We start from the raw sequence: 27,913 nt of genomic DNA on the forward strand, positions 1-27,913 counted from the left end.
CGCACACACGCCTCCCTCCTCCCTCGTCATGCCTCATACACCGAGGTGTGTGATCCACGCGCGATGAGCAGGTTGGGGGGGGGGCTTCGTGGATATATGCGACGAGCTTGAGCCCACATCCTTCAAAGGCGCTACATCCAGCCGGAGCGCAAAGACGGAGCGCAAGGAGATTCTGAAGCCGGAGTTAAAAGTACCAGAGACGAAGAGAGCCTGTAGGGTCGCGCTGCAGCTAACCGATCCGAGCCGTGTTAGAATATCGGGAGAGAGCAGTCGGTACTAAACTTTGGAGTTCGCCTAGAATCCTCTCACTTGCGCGCGCGTCTGGATGTGCGGAGCCTTCAGCGCCCAGGAGTTGGGTCCACCGCACCGGGGTGCAGCCGCCTTCCCCGCTCCCTTTCGTTGTTTCCTTTTTATTTTCATCTTTCCCCAATATACACTTCTCCTGAAGAAGCCCTGAAGACACAGCAGTGAGCGCGAGGACTTTGTGGTTGTTGTCTTTCGAAGTGATTGAATGGACTGCGGGGATAAAGCGCAAGAGCGAGCAACTTCCTGAAGGTAAACAGTCTGTGTATATGCATGTGTGTATGTACTGTGTGTATATTATATGTGCATATACTTTGTCTATGTGTATAATTGTACAGTATATGCATATGCACGTATGTAAATATCTGGATGTGTAGATGCGCGTTTTCAGTGCACGTGCTGCCTAGCTCTAAAACCGCACAAACAGTCAGGGTGGAAATTGTTGTAGCTCGTACCTGAGTCAAGTATTTGAGTGCCTAATGAAACAGTTCTGTGTAATTATTATACCAGGATGCTCGTTTAATTACACCCTCTACTAAAATGCAGCGGGCATGAGGCGTGGAACTGAGTGCGAAGTTGTACCACGTGTGTTTCGAACGTTCGCGGCGCATCAGGTGCCCGCCTTCCTTTCGTGTGTGTTCGGGACCGAGCTCTCTTTTCCTTGGACCCCGGATGAACTAGAGTCGCTGTCCAGCGTTTCCCTGCGCAGCGGTTTCAGCGCTAGACAGGGGCGCGCGCGGATGAAAGTTTTGCGCGTTTCTCATCACGACCGCGTGTCCCGCGCAGGACTCACAGAAATGTTTGGAGTGTTAAAGTTGTGAGAAAGCTGCGCGCGCTGCGAAATGAGCACCGACAATGCAGAGAAACACATTTTGTTTCAAGGTTATTGCTGCTGCATATAACTAACTGTCTGAGGACAAAATCGAGTCATCATGCAGTGTGAACTCCGCTTATCTCGTGGAACATAAAGTCGATACATGTCATGATGACTAGGTCTGGAGCTTTAACTCTTCCATTGGGTCTCTTGGTGTCCAAGGCTGTCTACCTGCAGACTAAAGATTCTGGGTTCCAATCTCTGAGCGGGCCGCTAATCTTCTGTTAATACAGAAAGAATACCCGGCTGTATGAATTGGAAAAAAAACTGATACCATTAAGACATGATCGGACAAATGATGTGGCTTATCGGCATTATAAACACGAATTGTATTTGTGCGCACTGAGCCATGCTGACTGAAAACTGAGCCAGTGTCTCAACAGAGGCGAAAATGTAGGAGGAAAAGTGTATGACTGAGCAAGACGAGCAGAGATCACATGTGACATGTTCAGCACCTGTGCTCTGAGTCTGAGAAGGAGTTTAATTAAATGTTGAACCATTAACTGCTGATTAGTATTCAACTTCAGTTGTTGAATGAAATTATTATAAGCAAACTAACGGAAAGAGTGGAGTCTAGTAGAAGCGCGAAGCAAACGGACAAATCAAGACGACTGTATGTCAAAAGTTGTGTGTGTGCGTGCTTGAGAAAAAACATGTTCCTCGAGAGGGAACTCGGGCAGGTGCACGTTTCGCCGACACTCCGATGCGCATGCGCGACAGTTCCTCGAGACGCTCGCGCGTCATCGCGACGTATGTGTGTGAGCGTGTGTATGTGCGCGCTTGCATGTGTGCGAATCCATCTGACCACGCACAAGCGATATGAAAAAAGAATAAGTTAATATCGCGTAGACTGTTATTACAGATTATTTAATGTGTGTCAGCTGTCATTGTTTGCTGTTTGCAAGGATTCTTGTTTCATTTGTTCTTTGTGTAGTTGGAAAAATTCTTCTTATTATTAACTTCCTTGCAGAATTAGAAAAGCTCGAATGATCATACTCTGCTGTGTTAATTTCTCATTGGTAACGCTTAATAACTGCCATGGCCAAAGCATGTCGAGTTCCATGATTATTGCTAACTGGATTTCTGGAACGTGCTGTTATAATACACGTGAATCGACACAGTGTTTCACCACAGTGCAGAAAGACTCCTACTAGGGTGGTCTTTACTGCGTCACACACGCTCCCTTCAGCCCCGACTCTCCTCTACATCTGACTCTTACAGTAAGTGCCAGATATGATTACAGATCTCATGGATCTCGGACCCCTTTTATTCCGTTCATTTATTATCAGATCTTTTTACAGGATACATTTAAATCCTATAATCTTGGGTGCTTCATGCAGTATTGTACACGCACATACTCACACAGACACGCAGTCTGAAATCGCTTGTCCCAAGCAGAGTCGCGGCAGGCCAGAGCCTAACCCAGCAACACAGGGCGCAAGGCCGGAGGGGGGAGGGGACACACCCAGGATGGGGCGCCAGTCTGTCACAAGGCACCCCAAGCAGGGCTCGAACCCCAGACCCACCAGAGAGCAGGCCCCGGCCAAACCCGCTGTGCCACTGCACCCCCCTGCAGTATTGTAGTTTGAGTATAATAATAATAATAATAATAGTAATAATAATAATGTGGGATGCATTCACACAATACGAAGAGGAGCACATGGACAGAGGCTGAAAAGGTGAAGGCGAGAAGCTGCTGGGTTCAGGGTGGTCAAAGTGTACAGCAGTCGGAAACAGCGCGGTGGTGTGTCATTGAGCACGGGACACACACACGCACGGGCGTGTTACTCTGATCCACTGCAACAAAACACACCGCACACACATCCATTACCGCGCCACAAGGAATAAAAGTGACACTTTTTGGAGTAAACGTTGCTGAAAGTTTCCTCCATGCTCTCGCTCTTGCAAAGTGACTCTTAGGAGTGTGAACTTGGACAGAAGCGCAGAGATGAGTGGCGCGCCGGTAATTAATCTGCTTTTCGCTGTGAAATGGTCGTTTCCATGGCAACCGTTCAGCGCTTTCTCAGGCTCCGTGCTCCGTGGTGTGTGGGTGAAGAGGCGTTCCACGTGACAACCAACGGTCCCGCTCTCTATACCCTTAGACACCTGTTTGAAATGCACAGGAGGATGTTTTTGTTCTCAGCCATGGGATTCACGGTGCATGCTTGCGGTTCAGATGCTGTGGACACATTTACACAGGTGCCCAGGATAGAGCAGATCGAGACTCTAAGTTAGCGTGAGGATGAAAGGAATACGGGGTCACTTGTCCCTCGGTGGACTTATGCAGCTGCCCCGGGACACTCCGGAAACAGACGTGCCATTGAGTCAGCCATGAATAGGTCACTTAATGGCCTCAGTTTCTTTATAGTGTGCCAAAGCCAGCCTATGACAGACTCTGTGTGTATGTATGTGTGTGTGTGTGTGTGTGTGTGTATATTTTCTGCTGGGAGCTTCTGTGAGGCCCTGTTTATCATCCATCTTTCATGTTGTGGGGTGGGGGGCAGGACACTAGAACTGCCTCACTTGCTGGTCTGCACACTCTCTTTCCCATCCAGGTGCTTTCATTTCAGTCTTGTCCATCCCCCACCTGCCAATAGACAGTTGATGTGACCTACTACCCCCCCCTCCCCCACACACATTCTTCGTTCCTCCTTCTTCACATTTACTCCAGCAAGCCTTCGGAGATTCTCCAGTCCTATGCAAAGAATGTCCTCCCTGTTGGTTGTATGAGATTAACCCAGGGGGGTTTCACATGATTGTTGGTTCAGTGTCAATGAATGAATGAACCGTTGACCGAACTTGACTTTTCCCAGGGCTCCAGGGGCAGTGCTTACTGTGATGTCTTTATTCTTGTCCCAGATCTGACCCCTCAGACCCTGAAGTGGACCCCCAGGCATCCACTTGAACCGGTTTACCAGTCCATTTAGGTTCCTCCGAGACCATAACCAAGCTGGTCCATTCCACCAGAATCCTCAGCGGAGAGAGAGAGATAAAGAGGGAGAGATTAGCTCATTATTCTGGGAGTTTCCCTCCCGCCACATCTCTGCTCGTCCCTCGCAGACCTCCTACCGCAGCCATGAATCCGGTCTTCGGCCTGTTGCTCCTGGGGCTGACTGCTGCCACGCCTTCTGGCCCTGCCTCTGACACCTGTGTCACCCTGGTCCAGGGCCGCTTTTTCGGCTTCTTCTCCTCTTCGGCAGTCTTCCCAGCCGCCCCTTGCTCTTGGACCCTGCAGAACCCGGATCCACGGCGCTACACTGTCTTTGTGAAGATCACCAAGCCAACGGATGTGTGCATGCCACGCCGCCTCAAGACCTTCCAGTTCGACTCCTTCCTGGAGACCTCGCGCACCTTCCTGGGCATGGAGAGCTTCGATGAGGTGGTGAAGCTTTGTGATGCCTCCACGCCTGTGGCCTTCCTGCAGTCCAACAAGCAGTTCCTACAGATGCGCAGGGTGGTGCCGCAGGAGGAGCTCACCGTCCCGGAGGAGGAGGCTGACGAGTTCAAGGCCGAGTACCTGGTGGTAGGGAACCGCAATCCCAGCATGCCCGCCTGTCAGATGCTGTGCCAGTGGCTGGAGGCCTGCCTCGTGTCCAGTACCCATGCACACCCCTGCGGCATCATGCACACTCCCTGCCAGTGCTGGGAGACCCCCCAGCGCAAGTCTAGTGGCTGCTACAGAGGAGGCGTCTACCTGGACAAGTGTGTCCCCAGTGTGCGTGAGAGCAGCCGTGATGCTGAGATCATGGGTGAGTCTTTGTCGGAATTGCAGCCGAGCCCCTCCGGCTCCAGTGAACACTTTTGTGTTTTAGCTCCAAATTCCTATTTCCAAAATCTAACATCAGAATCAAAATTCCATACTCACAGTTAAGACTGCAGAGTTCCAGCAAGGGGTGATATCTCGTTTCCTCAAGATCTTCATAGCGAGCAGCTGTAGAATGATAGGGGGTGCAGGGGCCACATGCCACAGAGCCAAACTCTCTCAGGAAGTGGTACCAGAGCACCAGTGGTTGCCATGGAAACATGGTTACCTAACACGTTTAAAAACGTTGGGTTCTGGGGAGTGAAAAAGAACTGCGTCATTATCAAAACTTTTTCTGTAAAAGACACACACCGCTCAACATCCCACAGCAGCATTCTGCCACCCATCACACCTCAGCGGTTCAGTGTCCGCTTTCATTCAAAAGGGTTCAAACTCTCACTTTGTGCACATTGTAACTACAGAACTTCATGTTTCATTCCTTTTCTTTTTTTTCTTTTACCAGTTTTTTCTATCGGTGCTGAGTGTTTGTGGGGGTGTGTTATTCAACAAATGACGATGAATCCTAATGCAGGGACTGAAAGAGCGTGATGTAGACAGAGAACCAGAGGGATGTTTTTTCTCTCTGCCTGTCCAGCTGTCTTGCAAGTCTAAAAGAATTACAGTTTTACAGATGTAAATATCAAAACAAATGCAGTCAGAATTATTTATAGCAAAGCATGTGCTTATTTTGTAAGTAATACTGATATGACATCCTGTTTTTTTCTAGGCAGTTCTAAATGATGCTGATATTGTCTGATGAATCTTGTCTGCGCTGCTGTGGCGCAGTAGCTTGATTTGGCCACTAGGTGTCGCTAGTTGTTCCGTTCCTGCTCAGATTACTACTGTTCAAAGCAATTCATAGTGTTCACACCATGTGTTCAGCTCAGCTCTTTGTGGCACAGTATTTCTCTGAACTAAAAGGTTCGGATAAATTTTAACAACAAATCACAAGACATTTTAATATATTGTTGTAGGTAAGACAATGAGCTCTGACTGCATTTATATTTGCATGCACAATGGGCACATGTGACTTCTCTCACTCGGTCCAAAAATTGAACCCCTCGTCAGATTTAGCCTTTGGGGCATCCATCACTGTGAGCCCTGTAAAGTTTGAAGGCAAATAAGAGAGTTAGGCCAGCTGTGAAAGAGGAGAAAGATAAAACACTGTTCTGTAGCATTCAATAAAAGTGAAAGTGCCCTCATGCTGGAGTGTGTAGGAATGAAGGTCAGATGCAGGACAGAGTATTGTGTTTTTTAATTTTCTCATGTACCGTTAAGTAAATAGTCACTGTTTTGTATAATGTAGCAGAAACATTGTTAAATGTGCTGTAGTTAAGTTGACCATAAAGTAGAACTGCAAGCCTGGGTGCGAGAGGCCGGTCTGTGAGAGCAGTGAGCGCTGATGGTGGAGCCCTCCCTTCGACTCCACAGGGGGTTGGAGCTCCTGGGGCCGCTGGTCCGAGTGCAGCAACGAGTGCGGCGGTGGCGTGCAGACCCGGAGCCGAACCTGTCAGTCGAACCTGGATGAAGGCTTCCTGTGTGAAGGCGTGGTCGAGGAGGCACGACCCTGCAACCCGCAGCCCTGCATCGGTGAGTGTGCCGTTGCTCACATGTCTAATGTCAAAGCCTTCTTTGATCCACACACACACTGAACACACCGCAATGGCCCTGTACTCAGCACACGCAGCATGTCTCCTGGACAGAAAAGGCCACCAATAATGTATCTGCCAGCACTGCTGTGTGTTTAATGGGTATGAACACAGCTGGGAACAACCGCAGTGAAGGCTGACAATGATCGCCAAGAGCTGGAGGAACAGAAAGTACGATAGGGAGGGTCTCCACGGGGACCTTCAGCCTTTGAGATGGACAGCAGGGCCGTTGGCAGCAAATAAACATGTTCGGCTTTGCATCGATCTAACCCGATGCAGGGAGGAGGGTAAACCGTTTTAGTATGTACAACAGACATCCCTGGGGGAGCACAGAGTAGCGGAATCGATGTGGAAGAGGAGACCAGAGCTCAGGAATCAAAACCACATGCAGTGAAATGACTTCAGTCACACTCTAAGTAAATTACCCACCTTCCCCTGTTCGTACATCAAGGCAGCTGGTGTCATTACTGTGTTCTGTTGTTCTTGGTGGACACCGGGGGCCACAAGCAGTGCAGTGTGTTTGACTCACAGCTGAACACTCAGCATTTAATCATAGAGCTTACTCTTCTTTACAGTGTGATTTACACTGATTTATCATATACAGGATTCATACTTTTAGTGTATCAATTCAAAGTACTTTGATCAAGGGTACTAGAACACGAGAAGGAATTTGAACTTGAGTCTATTCAGGCAGCAGCTCTAACCACTACGCCCCCTTCTGTCTCAGGCAGCATGATGAATATTTGACTAAAGCCACAGTTACCTTATCCACCTTGCACACAATGGTGGCTGTTTTGTTTACTCTGAGTTGTTTGTACCTTTGAAACTGTTAAATGTAAAAATGTAAATTAAATAATGTGTGTCCTGTGAAGGATGGAAGGGTGGAACATTCTGGTGTATCCTAACATGTGGTTTTACTCCACCTGCAGGCAAAGTGCGATCTCGCAGTCAGTCCCTACGTGCTATCGACAGCCGCAAGCGTGAGAACGGGGATGCTCCTCGGTATGGCAATCTGGCGCCTCAGACAGGTGAGGAATCAGCTGTGACGTGTGTTCTCTGAATGGTATCATGTGGCACGTGTGATGACCATGCAGATGTTTCATGATCAGTTGGGTTCCAGGTGTGTAAACAGGAAATAGGGTTTGGAAATGTCGCTTCACCTGTAGTGTTGAGGGTACCAGTACTGACATCCTCCACCAATGTGTGGCGCTGTGTGTCCTGCTGCCCACAGTGGACGCTTTAACGGACGAATGGTCCACCTGGAGTGAGTGCTCGGCCACCTGTGGCCAGTCCTGGCAGACTCGGACCCGTTTCTGCACCACCTCTTCCAGCAGCGCCCCCTGCTCCGGACCCCTCCGCGAGAACCGTCCCTGCAACAGCACCGCCTGTCCTGGTGAGTGTCCTCCCTGTGTGGCAAGGGCTCTTCTCCCATCATCCTCTTTGCCTCCATGCTAATGTCCCTATCCTTGCCTTCATGTCCAACCTTCCTGCTTAATAATTCATTAAATATGTGGAAGGGGTCAGCAATGACTTAAACAACATTAAAAAAAGAGAGACACAGTGTGTGTTACCCTCAAGTACCTCTGCTTGCAGTGCACGGTGTCTGGGACGAGTGGTCACCATGGAGCCTGTGCTCATCAACATGCGGCCGTGGCTACAGGGACCGCTCCCGCATATGTAAGCAACCCCAGTTCGGCGGGAACCCCTGCAGTGGCCCTGAGAAGCAAACCAAGTTCTGCAACATCGCCGTGTGCCCTGGTGAGCATTCCTGCTTTTCCAAACCCTTCACCACATTACAGTAACACAAAAATTGTTTGGGGACTCTTCAGTGTGAAACCCATTTTTACTGAGACATTATTGGAGGATTTAATCACTCCAGCAGCACTTATACACTTACTGGAATCAGTAATTGAAAAATCATAATATGTTTATTATCTTTCTCTTCATCACCCGCTATTGGGCAGTGTCTCTTGCTGCATGTCTTTTATCTAAACTGTCTGACTGTGTCTCCATCTAGTGGATGGAGCATGGACTGAGTGGTCCAGGTGGAGTCCATGCTCTGCCACCTGCTCCAACGGCACCATGCAGCGCACACGCGAGTGCAATGGCCCTTCCTATGGGGGCTCCGAGTGCCGTGGCGACTGGCTGGACACACAGAACTGCTTCATGACAGAGTGCCCAGGTGAGACCTGGTTCACCAATCACTGTCATCCAGTCAGTGAGGGCCTGTCGTGGACAAACTCTTGAGGTGGTACACCAAGTGAAGGATCTTTCTGTTACTTCCCACTACCGATGATGAGTCCTTGGTTTGGAATGCCCATTTATACAATAGCTCAGAAGGTGGGCTGGTCAAGGCACAGGTCAACCGTAACCCCTCTCCCCTTTCAGTGAACGGCCGGTGGCAGCCATGGGGAGCATGGGCCAGCTGCTCCAGAAGCTGTGGTGGCGGCACCCAGGTGCGGCGTCGGGTCTGTGATGGCCCTTTCTTTGGGGGAGCAGCATGCCCTGGGACCCGAGAGGAGCTGCGACGCTGCAATGAGAAGCGGTGCCCAGGTCAGTGCTGGTGTTAGACCTGAGGGATGCAGGTTCAAATCCCACCTCCTGCTGTAGTACCCTTAACCGGAACTGATACAGTAAAACTTACCCAGCTGTATAAATGAGTAAATCAGTGTAAGTATCACAATGATGAACGTCGCTGTCGAGAAAAGCATCAGATAAATAAACAAATTAAATCGCATTATGTGAATGTTGGAGCCAAATGTTTGTAGGTTTGCTTGCGGCATTGTAGTTAGGTTGCAGGCAAGTGGTTTGACTCACAAAGAGGTATTCTGAAAGCCAGAGGTGCTGCAACCTTTCCCCTGATCTTGAGGTCTACAAATGACACGGTTGCCTGTCTGCTTTCAGAACCCCATGAAATCTGTGGCGAGGAGATCTTTGCCGATGTCATCTGGAAAAAGACGCCTGCCGGGGACACTGCAGCTGTGCACTGCCCTCCCAACTCCTCAGGTGAGACACACCTAGAGCCAGTTCAGCAGAGACTGGGCTAAGGAGATGGACCTCTAATCCAAACCTGCTGGATTTGTGCCCTGGGGAGGGGGGTTGATTCCAGATATTTTTCCCTTGAGTGAAATACAGTGTCTGTCATTGCTGAGGACACACTGCTAAAGAATTGGAATTATAAACATGAATAAATGAAATACACCTACCAAGTCACCTCGCAAGCAGGTCAGCAACGTGACTCAGCTGTACCTGCATCATACACTTCCTATGTGAGTGTCGCTGACGTGCAGTTCTTAACACCGGGATAGGACTGATCCTGCGGCGCTGCACCTTCAATGAGGCCGGCGTCGCGTTCTGGGAGAGACCGACCTACACAAAGTGTGTTTCCAATGACTACCGGGACCTCCAGACTATGGTGAGCAGAGTGTCTGAGCTTGGGCTCATTGCTATGTGGGAACAGCAACAAAAGCAGAAAATAGGAGACATACAATTTAGCCACCTTTGACTAGTAAAGAAGGGGGTGCGGTGGCGCAGTGGGTTGGACCACAGTCCTGCTCTCCAGTGGGTCTGGGGTTCGAATCCCGCTTGGGGTGCCTTGCGGCGGACTGGCGTCCCGTCCTGGGTGTGTCCCCTTCCCCCTCCGGCCTTACGCCCTGTGTTGCCGGGTAGGCTCCGGTTCCCCGTGACCCCGTATGGGACAAGCGGTTCTGAAAATGTGTGTGTGTGTGTGTGTGTGTGTGTGTGTGTGTGTGTGTGTGTGTGTGTGACTAGTAAAGCCTTCGCTTATACACACATTCTCACTTTGTATAATTGTGTTGTTCAAAAGCTTTCAAGTGTTATAAGTGGAAGCAATGAATGCAAACTGAATATGCTCATGAGGAATTAAATATGCAATATTCAGGTGCCACAACCAGAATACAGATGTACAATTATTTCTCCCCAGACACGTGATCAAATCTCCAGAATTCAGAGGGGACTCGTGGGAGATGTTTCAGAGGTCCTGGCCAAGCTGAAAGCCACATCTGATGATGGGACCACCTATAGTGGGGACCTGCTGGCCATTGTGGACATCCTCAAGAATATGACTGAGGTCTTCAGAGGCCCAAATTTTAGCCCCAATACGGTGGACATTCAAGTGAGTCAACACTGATGGCTTGACTGAACATTTACATTTATTCACTTAACATTTTGTCATGTGTCGTCAGTGTCTTGTTCTATATCACTGTAGTGCTTGAAGTAGACAGTGGTAAAATAAATTTTACTGTATTTTGTTCTCTACAGTTGCTTTAAGAAAAGTGGTAATTGATAATGATTGTTTTGCTGTTTAATGAAAAATCCTATGTGGATAAAAGTTACCTGATAAAATGAATAGATTATTGTTGTTTTAGCAATGTTAGGTATTTTGTGTCATCCAATGTACTGTGAACTGAACAGCCTTTGCGTACAATGTTTTTTGTTCTCAGTCCTTTCAAACAGTACTGAACAAATGCTTCTAAATGTACAGGTTCATCAGGATTTGTTCATCTCTTTTGCTTATTTAGAGGCAGTCATAGTTTAAATGACCTGGCTTTTGAGCACTTGCCCCTTTGTTTTCCACATATTGCAGAACTTTGCTCGTTCAGTCAGCAATTTGTTGAAGGAGGAGAACCACGAGAAGTGGGAGGAGGCCCAAGCGGTGAGTAATGTGGGCCATGTGTTAAGCCTTGCCCAACTAACATTACCTCCAGGTACTCATACTGCCATTTCCTTAGTCTTCACAGTCATTCTAGGAAGTGCATTACTATGTAATGTCTTGTGAGAAGATCTGTGTCACATGCTGAGCTTCCCTATGGTGTTGTTTGACACCAAAACTGTAAATTATATGCAAAAGTTTTTTTTTCTTTTTTTAATTTTACCTTATGAACATCTGTGTTTATAGCACTTGACAAACATGTCAGTTGGTTGCTGAATGCATATCCATTTCAGTATACTGGGAGTAAAAATTATGACCAATGCTCTTTTTGTCCCAGCTGGGGCCCAACATCAAGGAGCTCCTCCGCCTGGTTGAGGACTTTGTGGAAGTGATTGGCCTGCAGATGGAGGACTTCCAGGACACCTATGAAGCCACAGACAACCTAGGTCAGTCCTTGGCTGCTATATGCCATTAGGCCTCTTAAAGCAGGGTTGAAGGTCAGATGGTCTTACCTCCCTTGCTATGGCAAAGCTTGACGTACATTACTAACTGTATGCTTTCGCACTACTGTGTTTCCCAGTGCTCAGTGTCTATAAGCGCCCGGCCTCAGCAACTGCTGACATCAGCTTCCCAGTGCGGGGATGGAGGGGCATGATGGAGTGGGTCAGGAAGTCTGAGGACAAAGTCACCGTGACCCAAAATGCCCTGTCGACAGCCCTTCCAGGTAGGAGTGCCACAAAGATAATTTTACCACAACCAGAGTAACGTCATGTCAACTTGCAGCTGCCTGGTAAACACACAGACCCTGGAGATCAAACATACTATATTTACCCCTCATAATTACTACACTCTTTGCTCTTCTTGACTGCCGGTCTGCTTCCATTTCCCCAAAACCCATCTCTGCACAGTTAATTCAATTTAGTTCTCTGTGTTTTCTGTCTTGCAGATGTAATGAACAGCTCCTCCATAACTGGGATTGTACTATACAGAAACCTGGGCACAATCCTGTCACTGCAGAGGTGAGATCATTGTACACTGTTGCTTTCTGCTGATGAAGAAACCGAAGACGCTCTAAACATTTACGTCCATCTAGAAACACATCAGTTAAAGGGTCATACAATGGACGTTCATAAAAATTTAGTAAGACCAGTGATACATTTTCAGCACCCGACGTTACACATCTCTTTTTGTTTCAGGAACACCACTGTGCTCAACTCCAAGGTGGTCTCTGTGACAGTGAAGCCCACCCCAGACTTTCTGCCTTCCCCAGTGGAAATCGAATTTGCCCATGTCTATAATGTGAGTGTTTACACAGTTCACATAGGCCATACCCTACAGAGCCAAAATACCATATCTTTCTTGCACATACGCTGGACAAACAGTGGTCTTTTTGCAAACTATTAGCCTAAATTAGTCCATAGAAGAAATATTTCCACAAGCATATGGTTATATCATCGAAAACTGAAGGAGTGGGATACCTAACAATGAATAGCAGTATTAGAGGCCATAGCTGGGGTTCATCATGAACTGGTGCATCAGTGGAACTGTCATTTAAACATTGTATCACATAATAGAGTGAACACACACACACACACACACACACATGCACACATATCTTTATAGGTCAACCAACAATATATTTCAATATCTTTACAGGGTACCACCAACCAAACCTGCATCTCCTGGGATGAAAGTGACAGGTAAGAAGCTGTTCTTACTTTCACTTGTGGTCAGATGTGAGTGCTGTAGTGTTCTCAACTGTGGTGTGACCTGGGGATGTCACATTTTTGAAAAATCCCTGGAGCAACAGAAGCAGAAAGCCTTTCCATCCCATTCTGTGTAGCCTCACTCTTCTGGCCCAACAGAAGTTTCCAGACTGAGTGTTTAAAACAGAACTTAATCTGCAGGCTAACTATGCACCTTTGCAGCAGGGAGACAAAAATGGGAGGCTCTGTATCAGGTTCTAAATGTGCAGTGCCGACTACAGAAGAATAACAACAGTTGATGGTCCATCACACCACAACTGGGCACACCAGGAAAAATGTAATCCAAACATGTACTGTGACAGCTCTAGGAGAACTGATATTATGTAATCAAGGGTTTTAAGAAATGTCTGCTGTTTAAGTGTTTTCCTTTCCTTTTGAGAGTCTTTGTGATGCCCAAGTGCACTGTGGATGATTACAAAGAGATGCTTTGATGTACTGTGGGTAACGTGAAAAAAGCTAGTTGTCTGTTAAGTGGTAAAAACCATCCCTTAAGCACAGGGGATGTTACTAAGAGGAGTCCTTGGAGCAGCTAAACTACTGAGTGTGAGACAGAGAACAAAGCAAAAAGTAGCAGGTCCTGGGTTACTGCCTTCAGTGAAGATGAGTTACCTGTCAATAAAAATTAAGTCATGTAGTCTCATTTTGAAACTGAACAAATAACAAGACATCTCTGTTTAGGTATCTGCAGATGATCAAAGCAGTAGAATTAAACAGTCCCAGACTAAGCAACCATTGAAGTTTATGGTCTAAGCGCTTTGTCAGTGCTATGATAGTGTCCGTGATGTTCTATGGGACTTCATGTTCAGGGCATTCAAATGACCAACCTGTCTCCTAAAGCTTTTACAGCCTAGCCCTAACTGGTGTGATGAAATATTATCATAGATCAGGGTCCAAAAAAGGAGAAAACTTCAGCTTTGTTTCAAACCCCGTTACCCTTTTGAGATTTTAAATAGGGTTCAGAATACCTGCCAGCTAGTGATCTTTTCTTTTGGGAACAGAAATCAACAAGATAAAGCATTGTTAGGTGATGACAGGGCTATTAAAATGTTCTGAAAGTCTTCCTCAACGGCCTCAGTATGTGGCCTCAGGTGCTCCAAGCGGTTGCCATGATGATGGAAGCTCTACAGAATGTCCTCCGCTGGTTGATGTGCGTCATCGCTGCTTCAGCAGCAGTGGGTTGGCATTTCAGATTAGCCCCTGCCAGCACTAATTATTGACAGCTCCGTCTTCAGCCACCTACTCTGTGGGGTTTTCTTCCTCTTTTCAAATTGGCTCTAGAGATGGCATATTCCCCACACATGTCATTTCCCTGCATCAGGCACCTATATATAGATGTTATTACCACTAGAGCTTGGAAGTATTCAACAGACTGCTGTCATTGAAGTGACCGAATTTGGATGTTGGGTAGAACATCAGTTTCCCAATGCCATTTCAAAAGTGTGGCACAGAGAAGTAAATCTTCACTTTGTGGCCAAACATTGAGATGCGATGTGAGGACACCATGGGGTCACTGATGCCATGTCCGTTGCTGTTGAAGATACAGACTACTTCCATGGCACTATACAGGTAGAAGGTCTGTGTAGTCTTCCTGTAATTATCAGAAAATTCCTTTCTTATTATCACTTGTAGAGTAATACTTGAGGATAATGTTGTATCAATTGGTATGCTCATAAAATATACTCCTTTCAAAGAAACTAAGAATAGACTTGATATGAAACTAAATCATACCCTGAATGCCGAAAGAACAGGTTTGTATAAAAAAGTTATAATGAAATATTCTGAGGTCTTAGCAACTTAGATGCCTCAGATACAAAAATATTCCTGCTGACGGAGATTGCTTGCTAGGTGGGCTCCTAGTGACGCACTTTGGCCCATCTTTTCACACTGCATTTTGAACGTGTGTCACAGATTGACATCTTCCACTCCATGGTGGCCTTAAAAGCGTGTTTTAATTTCTCCAACGCTGCTCGAGCAACCACCCACGTGCTGCCACCCACTCCCGGCCAGCTCCCTCTGCTCAGCTTCGCACCTCACCGCCTGCAAAATCCGCACCTTTCCAGAATATTATTAGATGATGTGCATTGCCAAGTGTGAAACCAATGACATCAAGACCTAGTGGTGCATGTTATTTTTTGATGGAAAAGAAGAAGGCAATACTTTTATTAAAATGACATTGGAATTCTTAATTAAAAGGGGATAACCCAAGATTTTCTCAGGTTCCTCACAATGATTTGACCATATTTTGGTTTACTCTTTGGAGGATAGGGCAACTTAAGGCAGAGGAAGACTTTAAATAGTCATATACACAATGTGGTAAACTACAGACCCAGTTGTTGTGTTGGTCAACTACCGTATTTCATGCTATCCTCTGAAAAATCTAACTACACAAAATTATTCATTTGGTGAAGTTAAAGGGACCTCATATTGATCAATTTATCTCATATCTTGTAATGAAGAGGGGATAAAGGGAAAGGGTTTCCTGGCAGAATGTACCATTCATTTGATGCACAACCTGATGAAAGGAGATGGACCCTAAGGGTGTGACAGTCTTAACCAGAATTAAAGGGCTTTCCTCTCATCTCAACCCTATACCTTAAACTCCCAAAAGACCTCTTTTACAATCTGTGTTTATGCAGTATCGTTCTCTGTATGCGGTTGACCACTTTCACAGCCCAGCCATGTCTAACGGTGAACACCTGTTGGCGTGCTCGGCAAACACGTTGATTTAAAGATTTTAAGTGGAATACTCTGAGGAGGCAGACAGTGTGTATTTCTATTGAAGCCCAGCAACGTAACCTTTCCACCATATCCCAACAATGGTGCTGACTGCTGGGAAATTCTTTGAATTGCTCACCCTGAACTTTAACACACCAAGCTGGAGCTTCTTTTCAAACCCCTTCCATGATCCCTTACCTTAAGTCTCAGCCAGAGGAAATTAGCGTTATGGAAACACAGAAGACACAAGGTCAAAAACAGGGTTTGGGCTGAAGGGACAGAAAATGGCGACTCAATTTGCCTGGAACACACTCTGCTAGTGAATGGGCTGCTCATACACTACATAAGGGGTAAAAGTCATCACTTTTGTCATTCTTATAGTGAACTCGTTTATTTTCTGTATGAAACAGGGGAAGTGCCTTACTGCCTACATTTTTTTGTGAATACATTAATATTTGTTATAATTTCTGCAGTAAACTGTTGCAATATAAAGTGGCACACACCTTGTGTCGAACTGTATGGTCCTAAGTGCTACTGACCCCCTCAGAGGGGCTTTACTGCAGTTTCCACAATGTTTTGCCGTGCCTGTGTGTGGTGTGTGAACAGCATTAGATGTGCGTGCAACGGATCCTGTAAGACGCGCGCAGCTCGGCGTGCTCTTCCCGCGCGCTGTTCCCGCCGCTGACCGGTGTTCTCTCCTCTCCCTCTCGCTGGCGCGCGCAGCTCTTCGCTGCTAGGCTCGTGGTCGGCGCGAGGCTGCAGAGCGGTGCCGCTTGACGCGCTCCGGACCAAGTGCGTGTGCGAGCGCCTGTCCGCCTTCGCCGTCTTAGCGCGCCTGAACCCGGACGCGGTGAGTGCCTCGGCCGCATGTGTGTCTCCGTGTGTATCAGTGTTTGTCCGTGTGTAACGACGTGTGAGACCGCGCGGGGAGTCTCACGCCTTTGGGCAGCTGCACGAAAATATAACAGTAGCTGCTCATCATTCCTGCCGTTTTTCATGTGCTGGATTTTAACGTTCTCAGTTAAATTAAAACTGGAAATGAAAATGAAGGCATGCATCAGTAATATGAATCACGCATAGATTGAAATATGTATATTTTTGGCGTGTAGTTGCGATCAGTTCCATGACATCATGTCTAAAATTGCGTTTGTCTGCCTGGACCTCTCAGTGGATTTCATTCAGGAAATAATGTGACTGTGCAGTATTTACATATCCCCAGTACTGTGACACATGGATCCTTCTATATATTTTACATTTCCACTGTGTTCATTAGTGGCCATTTATTCAGCTTTTTGAATGTGAGGATTGTCTTTGTTCAGAAGGTCAGTTTGCACAGATTGTTTATTGGCTATAAACTATTTGGTTCCTGGTTGCCATGGTAACAGGATCTGCAGAGCAAATATAGTAAACACGATTTGTGAGAGGAGAGCCACAGCTTTGGGGTTCAGTTTGGCTTTTCCAAATACATGCAGAGCTGGGGGCAGGGAGTTCAAATTTGCAACCCACCTCATGCCACAGCCCTGTCAGTGCTTCGTACACAGCTACACAAAGTGCTGTGCAGCCTGGATTTCATCCACGGCCTCTGCGACCACATTTTCGTTTGACGGACCCACTCTTACCCTGATGGCACAGGATCCACATCCTGCTCAGAAAAGGCCACACACATTGATGGCAGATCAATGTGCTGATCAATGTCCCAGCCAATTATGGCACCTTGAATTTCTTACCATAGTGCTAATGGTTGACTGAGAGCTCTGAGGACCCAACACCCCTTTGGCACCTTCCGACATGGTTAGGGGTCAGAGCCTGTATAGAACAAGCTGTTAATGCCATACAAGCAGGGAGCCATCAAGCTCTTCTGTGTGTGTGTTTGTTTGCACAAAAGCTCATCAGAGAGCGCGCCAAGGAGCTTGAGCTCTGGTTCAGAAACTGAATTTGTTTACATTTACCTTACACTTACTTATTTGTCAACGGCACCTTATAGAGTTAAGATCCTTACAGTAGTTTACCAATTTCTGGACCTGGGTCATTTTTACCGGATCAGTCAGTATAGGCACCTTGCTCAAGGATACTACAGTAGGAGATGAGATTAGAACCAAGCTCTTCTCTACCACACTGACTGCCCTCTTTTGGTAGATTTTAAGAATCGAGGCTTTTGATAGACCGTGCATGCATGGTCTGATGGGCATTCTGCCCTTACCTGGGCAGCAGGGAGTATATGGACTTTTCACCTAAAGGTAGCTGGTTCTCCTCCACTCTTTACTTCTGCTGCATTACCTTTTAGAAAAGCACTTACTCTGAAATGTTCCTAGTCAAAAACTGTAAGCTGCTTTGGATGGAAGTAAGTATCAGCTAAACAAAAAAATTATGCTTACATTGGTTCCTGTAGAATAGGGGGCGCAGTGGGTTGGACCGGGTCGGACCGGGTCCTCCTCTCTGGTGGGTCTGGGGTTCAAGTCCCACTTGGGGAGCCTTGCGACGGACTGGCGTCCCGTCCTGGGTGTGTCCCCTCCCCCTCCGGCCTTACGCCCTGAGTTGTCGGGTAGGCTCCGGTTCCCCGCGACCCCGTATGGGACAAGCAGTTCAGAAAATGTGTGTGTGGTTCCTGTAGAAGTATCTTTTTGATGCAGCAGGTGGCATCGTGGTTAGAGCTGCCATTTTGCGCTGGAAAGATGCAGGTTTGAATGTCACACCCAGATATAGTACTGGATCAAGATACTCTGATTACAAGATTACTCTGAATTGCTCTGGTAAAAATTGCCCAGCTGTATAAATGGGTAAATCAGCGTAAGGAGCATTATATTGCGAGTTGCTTTGGGGAAAAGCTCCTGCTAAATATATAAATGCAAATATTAAGAGCCCTTGAAAAGCTGCATGTTCACTGTTCTCTCCATCCATTACATCCTTGTTCCACATACCGAGCTGTGGTTTGAATTCTGCTGCATATTATATCATGGCCCTTGCTGTGTCTCTGGGCTCCCTCTCCCATTGGTTACTTTTTTCCCTCTGCCCTTTTTCGATTGGCCGGCTACACCGTCTCCATGGTGCTCTTGCTCCAAAGTGCTCATAATCTATTTTACGAGACCCGCTGCAGATTAATCAAGGGTACCGAACAAAGTCCTCCCCGTGCAAACATTCAGCCTGAGACACGACTATGGGAGAGAGAAACGGTGCCAGGGAGTCTTGTGCAGATGTGCACGTGTGTCCTCCATCACAGTCAGATAAAGGTGAAACAGAAGGCAGCAGGTAGAGAAACTGTGATGATCAGGACTTCATGCTAATACTGTTTATAGCAGGCAGTCATCTTCTGAGATTTGTGTTCTGGCACATTAGGACTCAAGGTTACTTCAAGGTGATCACTCTAAAGCGAGTCAGCCACAGGGGTCTCTCTGCTCCATATTCGCCCAGTCACCTTGAAATCACCTTGTTTTGCTGCAGTCCTGGTGTGATTGCTTTCATCAGCTGAGGGTTCACTGCTGTGCTGGGTGTTAGCAGTAGTTAGCAGTGTGTGCGCGCGAGTGTGTATGTGTGCATCGTCAGGGTGTTAACCTTACTCCTTGTCTCTCCACTGTGCCAGAATATGGACAAGACTCTGGTGCCCTCCGTGACAATGATTGTGGGGTGCGGAGTCTCCTCTCTCACCCTGCTGCTGCTCATCATCATCTATGTCTCCGTGTGGAGGTGAGTGCGCCTTCTCGTCTCCTCGAGCCAGACAGAAAGACAGGAGACCACATCAGACATCTGAAGAATCAGTGGAAACTGGAAGTAGTATGGAGGAAGCATGGTGTGGAAGATTTAGTCTTTCATAGCACCTTCCCAGTGCCTGCAGATGCTGGAGGAAGTGGCTGAAGGCATAGGCTTGCGACATAAAGGAAAGCAGAAGAAGCAGGTTGACAGTATCGCCCTGTCGCACTACTCCACCTTCTCTCTCTTGCAGGTACATCCGTTCTGAGCGCTCAGTCATCCTGATCAACTTCTGCCTTTCCATCATCTGCTCTAATGCGCTCATCCTGGCTGGGCAGACACAGGCTCGCAGTAAGGTATGCCACACCACATTTCTGCACCCATTTCCTTCCAAACACCTGTCTGATACCCATGTTGCTTGGTGGAGCCACACCTACCCCTTACAGCCCCTTCCCCCCTCTACCAGGTGGGGTGCACGCTAGTGGCTGCGCTGCTGCATTTCTTCTTCCTGTCCTCCTTCTGCTGGGTCCTCACAGAAGCCTGGCAGTCCTACATGGCTGTGACAGGCCGGCTGCGCAATCGAATAATTCGAAAGCGCTTCCTCTGCCTGGGCTGGGGTGAGCGACGTACCTCTGGTGTCCCCTGCATGCCATGTCCCAGTCACTCAACTCTCTTCACTTCCTCATTTTCTGTCTCCCTCCTGTTCATCTTCTTGCTCAAATTCAGTTTCCTCTTTCTGTTCCGCTATTTTCTCCCTTTGTTGTTCATTTACATTCTTTTCTGACATTCTCCTCCCTGTCTAGTGCTCTCTTGTCCTGTTTTCTCCAGGTTTTTGTCCTCTCTTATCTTTAGCCACTATCTCTGCTTCTCTTTCTCATGCTGGTCTCACCTTGGACTTGTCTGTCCTCTTGTTCACCCTCGGACTGTCCTTGGCCTCCTGTCTCCCATTTCTTGGTGCTGTGTGCTCCTTCCTCCTTCACCCTTGTCCATGTTATGTTTTCATTTGCCTCAAAATACATACGTTTTGACAGCTGTCACTTGCTCTCTCAGGTCTCCCTGCCCTCGTTGTGGCCGTGTCAGTGGGCTTCACGAAGGCCAAGGGCTATGGGACGGTCAACTAGTAAGTGTACACACTGGACAGAGCCCTTTGTCATTTACTGTGTTGGGGTAATTTTAGTTCTGCTTGTGAGAGTCCTTGGGAGGGATATACAGTTGATCTGCCCATGAACAGTCCATCACAGTATTGTTTTTTGGGCTTTCCATAAATTAAATCAGCAAAGTGGGACATAGATTGTTAAAAATCACTTTATTTCAGTATTTGAAGTGATTTACTGAATAACACACAAAGATTTTATTATAAATGTAGAATTTGGTAAGGAAGTAAATGCAGAATTTTTTTATCGTGTGGTGTTTGATTAAAATAAAATATTTTATTTGCATATTTCAACATTACTAGCATGTCAAAATAATCTGAGCTGTGCCACAAATACTACAAAAATATAATACTGTGAAATGCACAACACACTTGAATATTTTAACTGTGAGCATCTACTGGTTCAATAAGAAGAAAATGGAAAGATCATTAAACAAAACAGGAATTAAATGTAACGCTGATCAGTTAAAAACATGACTGATAATTAATAATATTTTCTCTTTTCTCCATTCAAGCTGCTGGCTTTCTCTCGAGGGTGGACTCCTCTACTCCTTTGTGGGTCCAGCTGCTGCTGTCGTGCTGGTGGGTCTCTTACACACTCCTTGGAAACAAGGTTCTTGTGCCTCTGGCCATTTACCTGTGTAGGCTACTGCCATGTGTGAAGGGCTTTCCTCCTCCAGCATTTGCTTGACTCTCATCTTTCACAGGTGAACATGATCATCGGGATTCTGGTCTTCAACAAACTTGTGTCCAAAGATGGCATCACTGATGTAAAACTGAAGGAGAGAGCTGGGTATGCCCATCTGATACAAATATTCAGTGTGTACCACTGAGCTCAGAGAGACATGCTTCTTTCATATTATTCACACACACACACACACACACTTTTCTGAACTGCTTGTCCCATACGGGGTCGCGGGGAACCAGAGCCTACCCGGCAACACAGGGCGTAAGGCCGAAGGGGGAGGGGACACAACCAGGACGGGACGCCAGTCCGTCGCAAGGCACCCCAAGTGGGACTCGAACCCCAGACCCACTGGAGAGCAGGACCCGGTCCAACCCACTGCACCACTGCGCCCCCCTTCATATTATTCATTCGCTGCATATTAACCATATGTTTATCATCAAGTATGACCCGCGAGGTCCCTGTTCCCATTCTGTGCTGCAGGGCATCGCTGTGGAGCTCCTGCGTGGTCCTGCCCCTGCTTGCCCTCACCTGGATGTCCGCTGTGCTGGCCATCACTGACCGGCGCTCTGCCCTCTTCCAGATTCTCTTTGCCGTGTTTGACTCACTTGAAGGCTTTATCATTGTCATGGTGCACTGCATTCTCCGCAGAGAGGTAACCAAGGAAGCATTGCATGGATTTCCATGGAAACTAAATCCATAGCTGTGATATTACTGAGCTGTGTAGCTATAATGACCCAAATTTGCAAGTCATGACTAATTGCCTGTGCTAGCAAATGCTAACTGTTTCACGCTGTCTCCACCTTAGGTTCAGGAAGCGGTAAAGTGCCGAGTGGTAGATCGCAAGGATGATGGAAACGGGGACTCAAGTGGTTCCCACAAAAATGGTCACACCCAGCTTGTGGTGAGGACATATCTTGGATGTGTTTACCTCTTTCTTACACCTCATCTCAAATTGCTTCTTTCTCTTTGTTGTTTGGGCATCCCTGACAGTTTTTTGTGTATGTATTTTTTACAGTCAAAGGACAGTGACACAGCTTCTGTATCAGGTGAGTCTCTACATTGGCTTGTTCTTGTCTGTAGCCCATGGACCATAGATTTGCCATTTCACCAAGGATTTGCTTATAACTTCCCTAAATGGTCAAGTCAAAATGTGCATAAATCTTAAATGAATTTTGTTCGCCTGTAGAGAATAGTCCCTTGCAGCATTTACTCTGCTAATGGTGTTGTTACAACGGTGTAGAAGACGATCTAGAAGAATAAGACGACTATAGGTCAGTGAATTAAACAGAGCAGCATCTCACCATCTTGTCCTCTAACCCAGGCACCCTGAAGCGCCCCATGCTCCCAGCAGAGGAAAAGTCAGCTCCCCCACCACTGTCCATGCCCAAGGGCTCCAACTTTCACACACTGCCCGCCAACATTGCCAAAGCATCGCTGCCCACGCTACCCGACTACATGAGCCACACCCTGACCCTGAAGAGGGAGAAGGGACGCGGAGAACCTGGAGGCGAGCACTCTGGAGGAAGGTCTGTCTACGTGTGTGACAGCGAGTTGTTCAAGCAGCTAGATGCTGAACTGGGCCGTGGCGCCATACCTGGTGGCTCCCCTGATGGCAGCGGGTATGTGCTCCTGCCCAACAGCACATCCACACTGCGCGTCAAGTCAAAGGAAGACCCAGCCAAGTACAACATCAGCGTAGACCAACTGCCCCAAACACGCTTTGTCCACATCAGCAACCCCTTCGGGGAGCCTGTCCCTGGTTTCAGCCTTCAGACCTTGCCTGCCGACCGCATCAGCGTTTCCTACTCTGAACGGGACTCACCTGTCCAGAACCTGCACAACCTGTCCAGCGAGTCCCAGATGACGGGAAGCCTTTGCGATGCGGGGGACTCGCTCAATTCCATGACCAAAAGCGAAACCATCTCCACGCTTTCCATGAGCTCCTTGGAGGTGAGGAATCAGGGAAACCTCTGGCTCCTACCTTCATAGAGGAGGATAACCAAAGAAACACACACACACATTTTCAGAACCGCTCATCCCATACGGGGTCACAGGGAACCGGAGCCTACCCGGCAACTCAGGGCGTAAGGCCGGAGGGGGAGGGGACACACCCAGGACGGGACGCCAGTCCGTCGCAAGGCACCCCAAGCGGGACTCGAACCCCAGACCCACTGCAGAGCAGGACCCGGTCCAACCCACTGCGCCACAAAATTGTCTGTTTCCCAAGTCATGAATGCAGAAGCTGTACTGGCGGGTTCAGAGGTTGCGGTGGGATCGCTAGAAGTAGTGTGAGGGACGTTCATCCACTCCACTTGTGTTTGTTGTGTTTGGGCTCATAGCGGAGCAGAGAGTTGGGTGTACTCAGGGCTCCTCGTAGTGGGTAATCCTGTTTAATGGCCCCCATTTACAACAAGAGGAGGCGATGCACAAATGAGGGCTCATTAGCATAGCTGTTTAAGAGATTAGAGTGCATTACTGGCCCTCTGCGGAGATGGGCCTGCGGCAGGAGAACTGGCTACACTTCCGGCTCTAAAAGCCGAGCAAACATGAGTCAGAGCGCTGAGAGCTCCCCTCATTCTCACCGAATCCATTCCTTTTCATTCCTCTTAATTACTCACATCAGCCAGTGAGTGCTCATTTGGTACAGCACAGTGTCTCCGCCTGCTTTGGTGCTGTTTGCACAGAGAAAACAAAAACCTGGAAGCAGGAGAACATCCAATACAGGAAATATCTTGAAGTGGTTGCCCTAGAAGGTGCGAATTCTTTCTTCAAGTGAGAGATTTTGAGTTCCGTTCCATGTCTGCGTGTCAGTTTAAAGATCAGCTGTTTCAACTTCTTGTCTTTTTCCCCTCTCTTGTTTTTCAGAGAACAAAATCCCGTTATGCCGAGTTAGACTTCGAGGTAATTACTTCCTTCAGCCATATCTTTTTACACCGAACTACCATTAAAGTAGAAAATAAGAGTGGCCATTTTTCCTGCACATGACCAGTGCCTGTGTCGGCCAGTAGCATGTCCATGTTAGATCGACCATAAGCTCATGCATAGGTTAAGCCTTAATTTGAGCTGAGACAGAAATCAAAGTGAGTCAAAGTGACATGGGTGTGTCCACAGCAAGAGCTGGGCTCATCATTCATTACTGTGCTCCTCTTGTGCTCCTGTCCCCGAGCAGAAGGTCATGCACACACGGAAGCGTCACCAGGACATGTTCCAGGACCTCAACAGGAAGCTGCAGCATGCTGACAAGGAGCGGGACTCGCCGGCCTCAGATGGCAAGGTGAGAGCTAGCGCACACTCCACTCAGCAAACATATAGCCCATTACACACACACAACATAATACATAGCCCAATAAATACCTCAACACTGCAAAAAATGCCACACAGCACATCAGTGTGTTTCTGTGTGCATGGACATTTGTTGGTCCATGTTGGTTCTGCTTTTTTTGTGAACAGGAAGTGTCCAGGAAAAGTCTCAGCTGTGAAAAACTGTTCTCTTGTTCTCTTGCTTCAGAACTACAGAATACAGTGACTAAATTTGGGGAAAAAATAGACCTATGTGTTGTTAATGAGCTGTGCTGTGTGTCCCTCTCTACCCCACAGTCTGTCCAGAGATGGAGTGTGTCCTCTGGAGGCAGTGATAAAACCAACCACAGTGTGAGTACCCGTAAATTGCTTGTGTTGTCACCGTGCTACTACCGCAGTTCAGTCGGCAGAACTGGCCTTTGGATGAGGGGAAGGTGCCCCCCTTTCCCACAGGCCCCACAGCGCAGCCATCTGTCATGTGTAGCAGTTGCATCTCCTTAGCCCCAGGAAGTGGGTCAGCAGCACTTCAGATGCTGGGTCTGAATCCACACTCCCGTTATCGCATTTAGCAATTAAGGGTCCTTGTCATCTTTGGTCTTGGCCTTGATGTTGGATTGAATCAGTGTTTCCCACTGATTCCCCATTCTACACCTCTGTTCACACTGGTTTTATGCCAACTATGTGCAGCTTATTAATTTACTCAACTGTTCATTGAATAAACGGCACGATTCAAATCGTTTGACTCTTAAAGCATTATTTGAGGGTTCACTGTAAAACTTATTACCCAAAGAGAACGAAAAGATACATTTTTTTCCCATTTTCATTTTGCCTGAAAGGTAAAAACAATAACATTAGTTCCTATAATTAATCACTTTTCACAATAAATATTCATCCTTCTGGGGTCTGCTCAATAAAATATTTTGTTGCCGTCTATAGCTTTCAAATTTGTTCTGTTGACTGTTTTACAAATGATTAAGGAAAACAAATTCATCCGCAAATTTGGTTTAAGACAATTTCAAAATTAGTGACACAACAAGTGAAATGGTATGAACAGCATTCAGTGAAGAGCTCAACCATCTCAGTCATTTATATGTAACTGCATTGCACAGCTGGATTACTGTAATTGTCTTGTAATTTTGCTTTGCAGTCAGATTTACACTGTTGGTGACTTACAGTCTTGGTATCATCTCTGTTGAGTTGAGACATATTGAGAATCACAGGAAAGCATTGTGGAACATGTGACTGTCACTGGCTCATGTGTTATGTCTCTGATTGCCCCACCCAACAGGACAAGCCACAGACCCCGAGTGAGCGCACATGGGAAGGTGTCCCAAAGGTGCATTCACCCCCCGCTTGGGTGTGTCCAGACCTGGAGCCCCTGCAGGCCTCTCCCCGGGAGCTGCAAGCCGTGGTGGAATGGGAGAAGACCAGTGCTACAATCCCCTTGGTGGGCCAGGAGATCATTGACCTGCAGACGGAGGTGTGAGGGTGGCAGAGCTCTCCATGCCACCTCAAGAGTCTTCTCATCATTTCACCCTGGGTCGAAATCACAGGCAAGGAGGAATGGAACCAGGCGGAGAGTAGGTAGCAGAGGCCGAAGACCCCCCAGCAACCTAAACCACTGAGAGAACAGGCTGCGTTGCTTGTCTCACTTCCACTCTGCAACACAAACTAAAGCAATGTCATCTGTGAAAAGACAGTATTAAAATAAGACAGGAAGGAATAGTGTGGTATCATTGATGGAAGGTGAATTGCAAGGGGGCATGGCTGCAATCTGTTCCGGGTTTTTCCGTCAGGAATTTCCTGCACTCTCTAGTCTGGACTCCGGTAATCAGCCGGCACACCAGTCCATTTCCTCTCTCCGACTTGTCGCGTGTGGGCATTTCCCGCGGCCCGTCGGTGGCTGCTCTAGCTTTCTGTAGTGGCGTCTTCCAGCTGTCAGAAGGAGATCCTGAAGTGAACGCTCACGTGGTTTCTGTCCACCTTGCGCTGGACTGCCGGGACCTCGATGACACACTTCCTCTTTGGGACTGTTTGAGATGGACACACTGCCTTTAGTGTTGCTGCTTCTGTTATGTGGCCTGCAGTGGAACTGCTGAAGAGAACTTTATTATTATGGTTATTCCCAAGTCTACCTTGGCTTTTTAACTTGACTCTGTAAAAGTTCAGAGGGACTGCAAAACCGACCTGGACTTGATATCATGTTATTAATTCTACAGTTTGTATTATTACTGTGAAAATGATGATGACGATGATGATGATGATAATGATTTTGAATATTCCTGTTACCATGTCATTGTTCAAGATCATTTTTTTTCACCTTAAGATGTTATGTTACAAACAGTGGGTTCACCCTTAACTGTAACTCAGAAGAGAACACAGATGGTTAGAGACATGCAGCAGCTATATCCTGGGGAGCAGGGCATTTTGGGAGCACACACCATCCAGTTGAGCAGAGTCCCAAAGGCGTGAGACAGCAGCTGAGGGCCTGCAGGTCGTGCAGAAATTTCAGTATAATCCTAATGTGTCGATGATGCCATGTGTGCCACAGAGGGTGGTTGGGCAGATCCATGTCTCTGTTCAGTTTCCGTGTTTGAGCACTTTTTTGACACAGCATTCGGCCAAATACCACCGATCATATTGGTGATAATTTTTCTCATTTTCCACAGCTAATACAAAGAGTATCATTCAGAGGTCCATATGAATGTATACTTAGCGTAGAAACTGTGATTTAATTTATGTCTGGGTGCAAACTAAGACCAAGTGCAGCTACTCTAACTGGTACATATTGTAGAACATCAGCAAAGCTGCACAGATTGAGTTTTGACTAACAGACATCTTTGTACTGTGTTTTTGGATATACTTCTTTCAAAATCCGCTGTCTTGTCAAATATTATAGTGTTCTCTTATTTATTAAGGAAAGGTATGTGCTACAATACTGCTGTTCCAGCGTGCTCCTCTCCTGCCCCAGAGCCCCCTGTCTAAAGGTTGGTTTGTCTGACTCATTCCGTTCTTCTTTCTTTCATTTCTTAGGTTTCCTCTCAGTATGACCTTTTTCTGAACGCAAAATAACTGTAATTTGCAATAAAATATATCTCTATAATGAAGAAGCCTCTGTGTGTTTCAGTAGAAGCGGACAGGGTGTTGTCATGGCTGTGTGTGACTGCTTCTTGTCCACAGATGCAGGACCCATACTGGTGTCACAAACACTTTACATTACATTTACATTTATTTACTTAGCAGATGCTTTTTTCCAAAGTGACTTCCAATGAACTCTATGTAGTATTATCAGCCCACACACCTTATT

General features: G+C 47.1%; 1 protein-coding gene across 2 annotated transcripts; it reads left to right on the plus strand.

Moving 5' to 3' along the window:
* LOC108942525 (adhesion G protein-coupled receptor B1-like) lies at nt 1-27,663 on the plus strand. Of its 2 annotated transcripts, XM_029248451.1 has the most exons (33): nt 1-555; nt 4,037-4,926; nt 6,411-6,569; nt 7,558-7,656; nt 7,860-8,021; nt 8,222-8,386; nt 8,646-8,810; nt 9,017-9,181; nt 9,533-9,634; nt 9,937-10,043; nt 10,572-10,763; nt 11,235-11,303; nt 11,638-11,746; nt 11,881-12,024; nt 12,247-12,319; nt 12,497-12,599; nt 12,957-13,000; nt 16,505-16,631; nt 19,359-19,462; nt 19,719-19,821; nt 19,932-20,082; nt 20,516-20,585; nt 21,134-21,200; nt 21,326-21,411; nt 21,787-21,958; nt 22,112-22,207; nt 22,322-22,352; nt 22,628-22,832; nt 22,947-23,256; nt 24,172-24,207; nt 24,476-24,580; nt 24,904-24,957; nt 25,895-27,663. In XM_029248451.1, the coding sequence occupies exons 2-33, from the start codon at nt 4,254-4,256 to the stop codon at nt 26,090-26,092; spliced, it is 4,446 nt and encodes a 1,481-aa protein (XP_029104284.1). In that variant the 5' UTR covers nt 1-555; nt 4,037-4,253; the 3' UTR covers nt 26,093-27,663. The 2 variants fall into 2 exon arrangements, with proteins under 2 accessions (XP_029104284.1, XP_018621450.2); XM_018765934.2 differs by having other exon boundaries at nt 22,628-23,256.
* Nucleotides 27,664-27,913: the final 250 nt, after the last annotated feature.

This window comes from Scleropages formosus, chromosome 23 (assembly GCF_900964775.1).
Source record: "Scleropages formosus chromosome 23, fSclFor1.1, whole genome shotgun sequence".
In the NCBI taxonomy this organism is placed as follows: Eukaryota; Metazoa; Chordata; class Actinopteri; order Osteoglossiformes; family Osteoglossidae; genus Scleropages; species Scleropages formosus.

What these genes read in the sequence shown, in the direction of transcription:
- LOC108942525 (XM_018765934.2), top strand. Translation starts at nt 4,254, where the DNA reads ATGAATCCGGTCTTCGGCCTGTTGCTCCTGGGGCTGACTGCTGCCACG. An exon ending in CAACAGCACCGCCTGTCCTG is followed by an intron (nt 8,022 to 8,221) that starts GTGAGTGTCCTC and finishes CTCTGCTTGCAG; the next exon opens with TGCACGGTGTCTGGGACGAG. An exon ending in TGACACAGCTTCTGTATCAG is followed by an intron (nt 22,353 to 22,627) that starts GTGAGTCTCTAC and finishes CCTCTAACCCAG; the next exon opens with GCACCCTGAAGCGCCCCATG.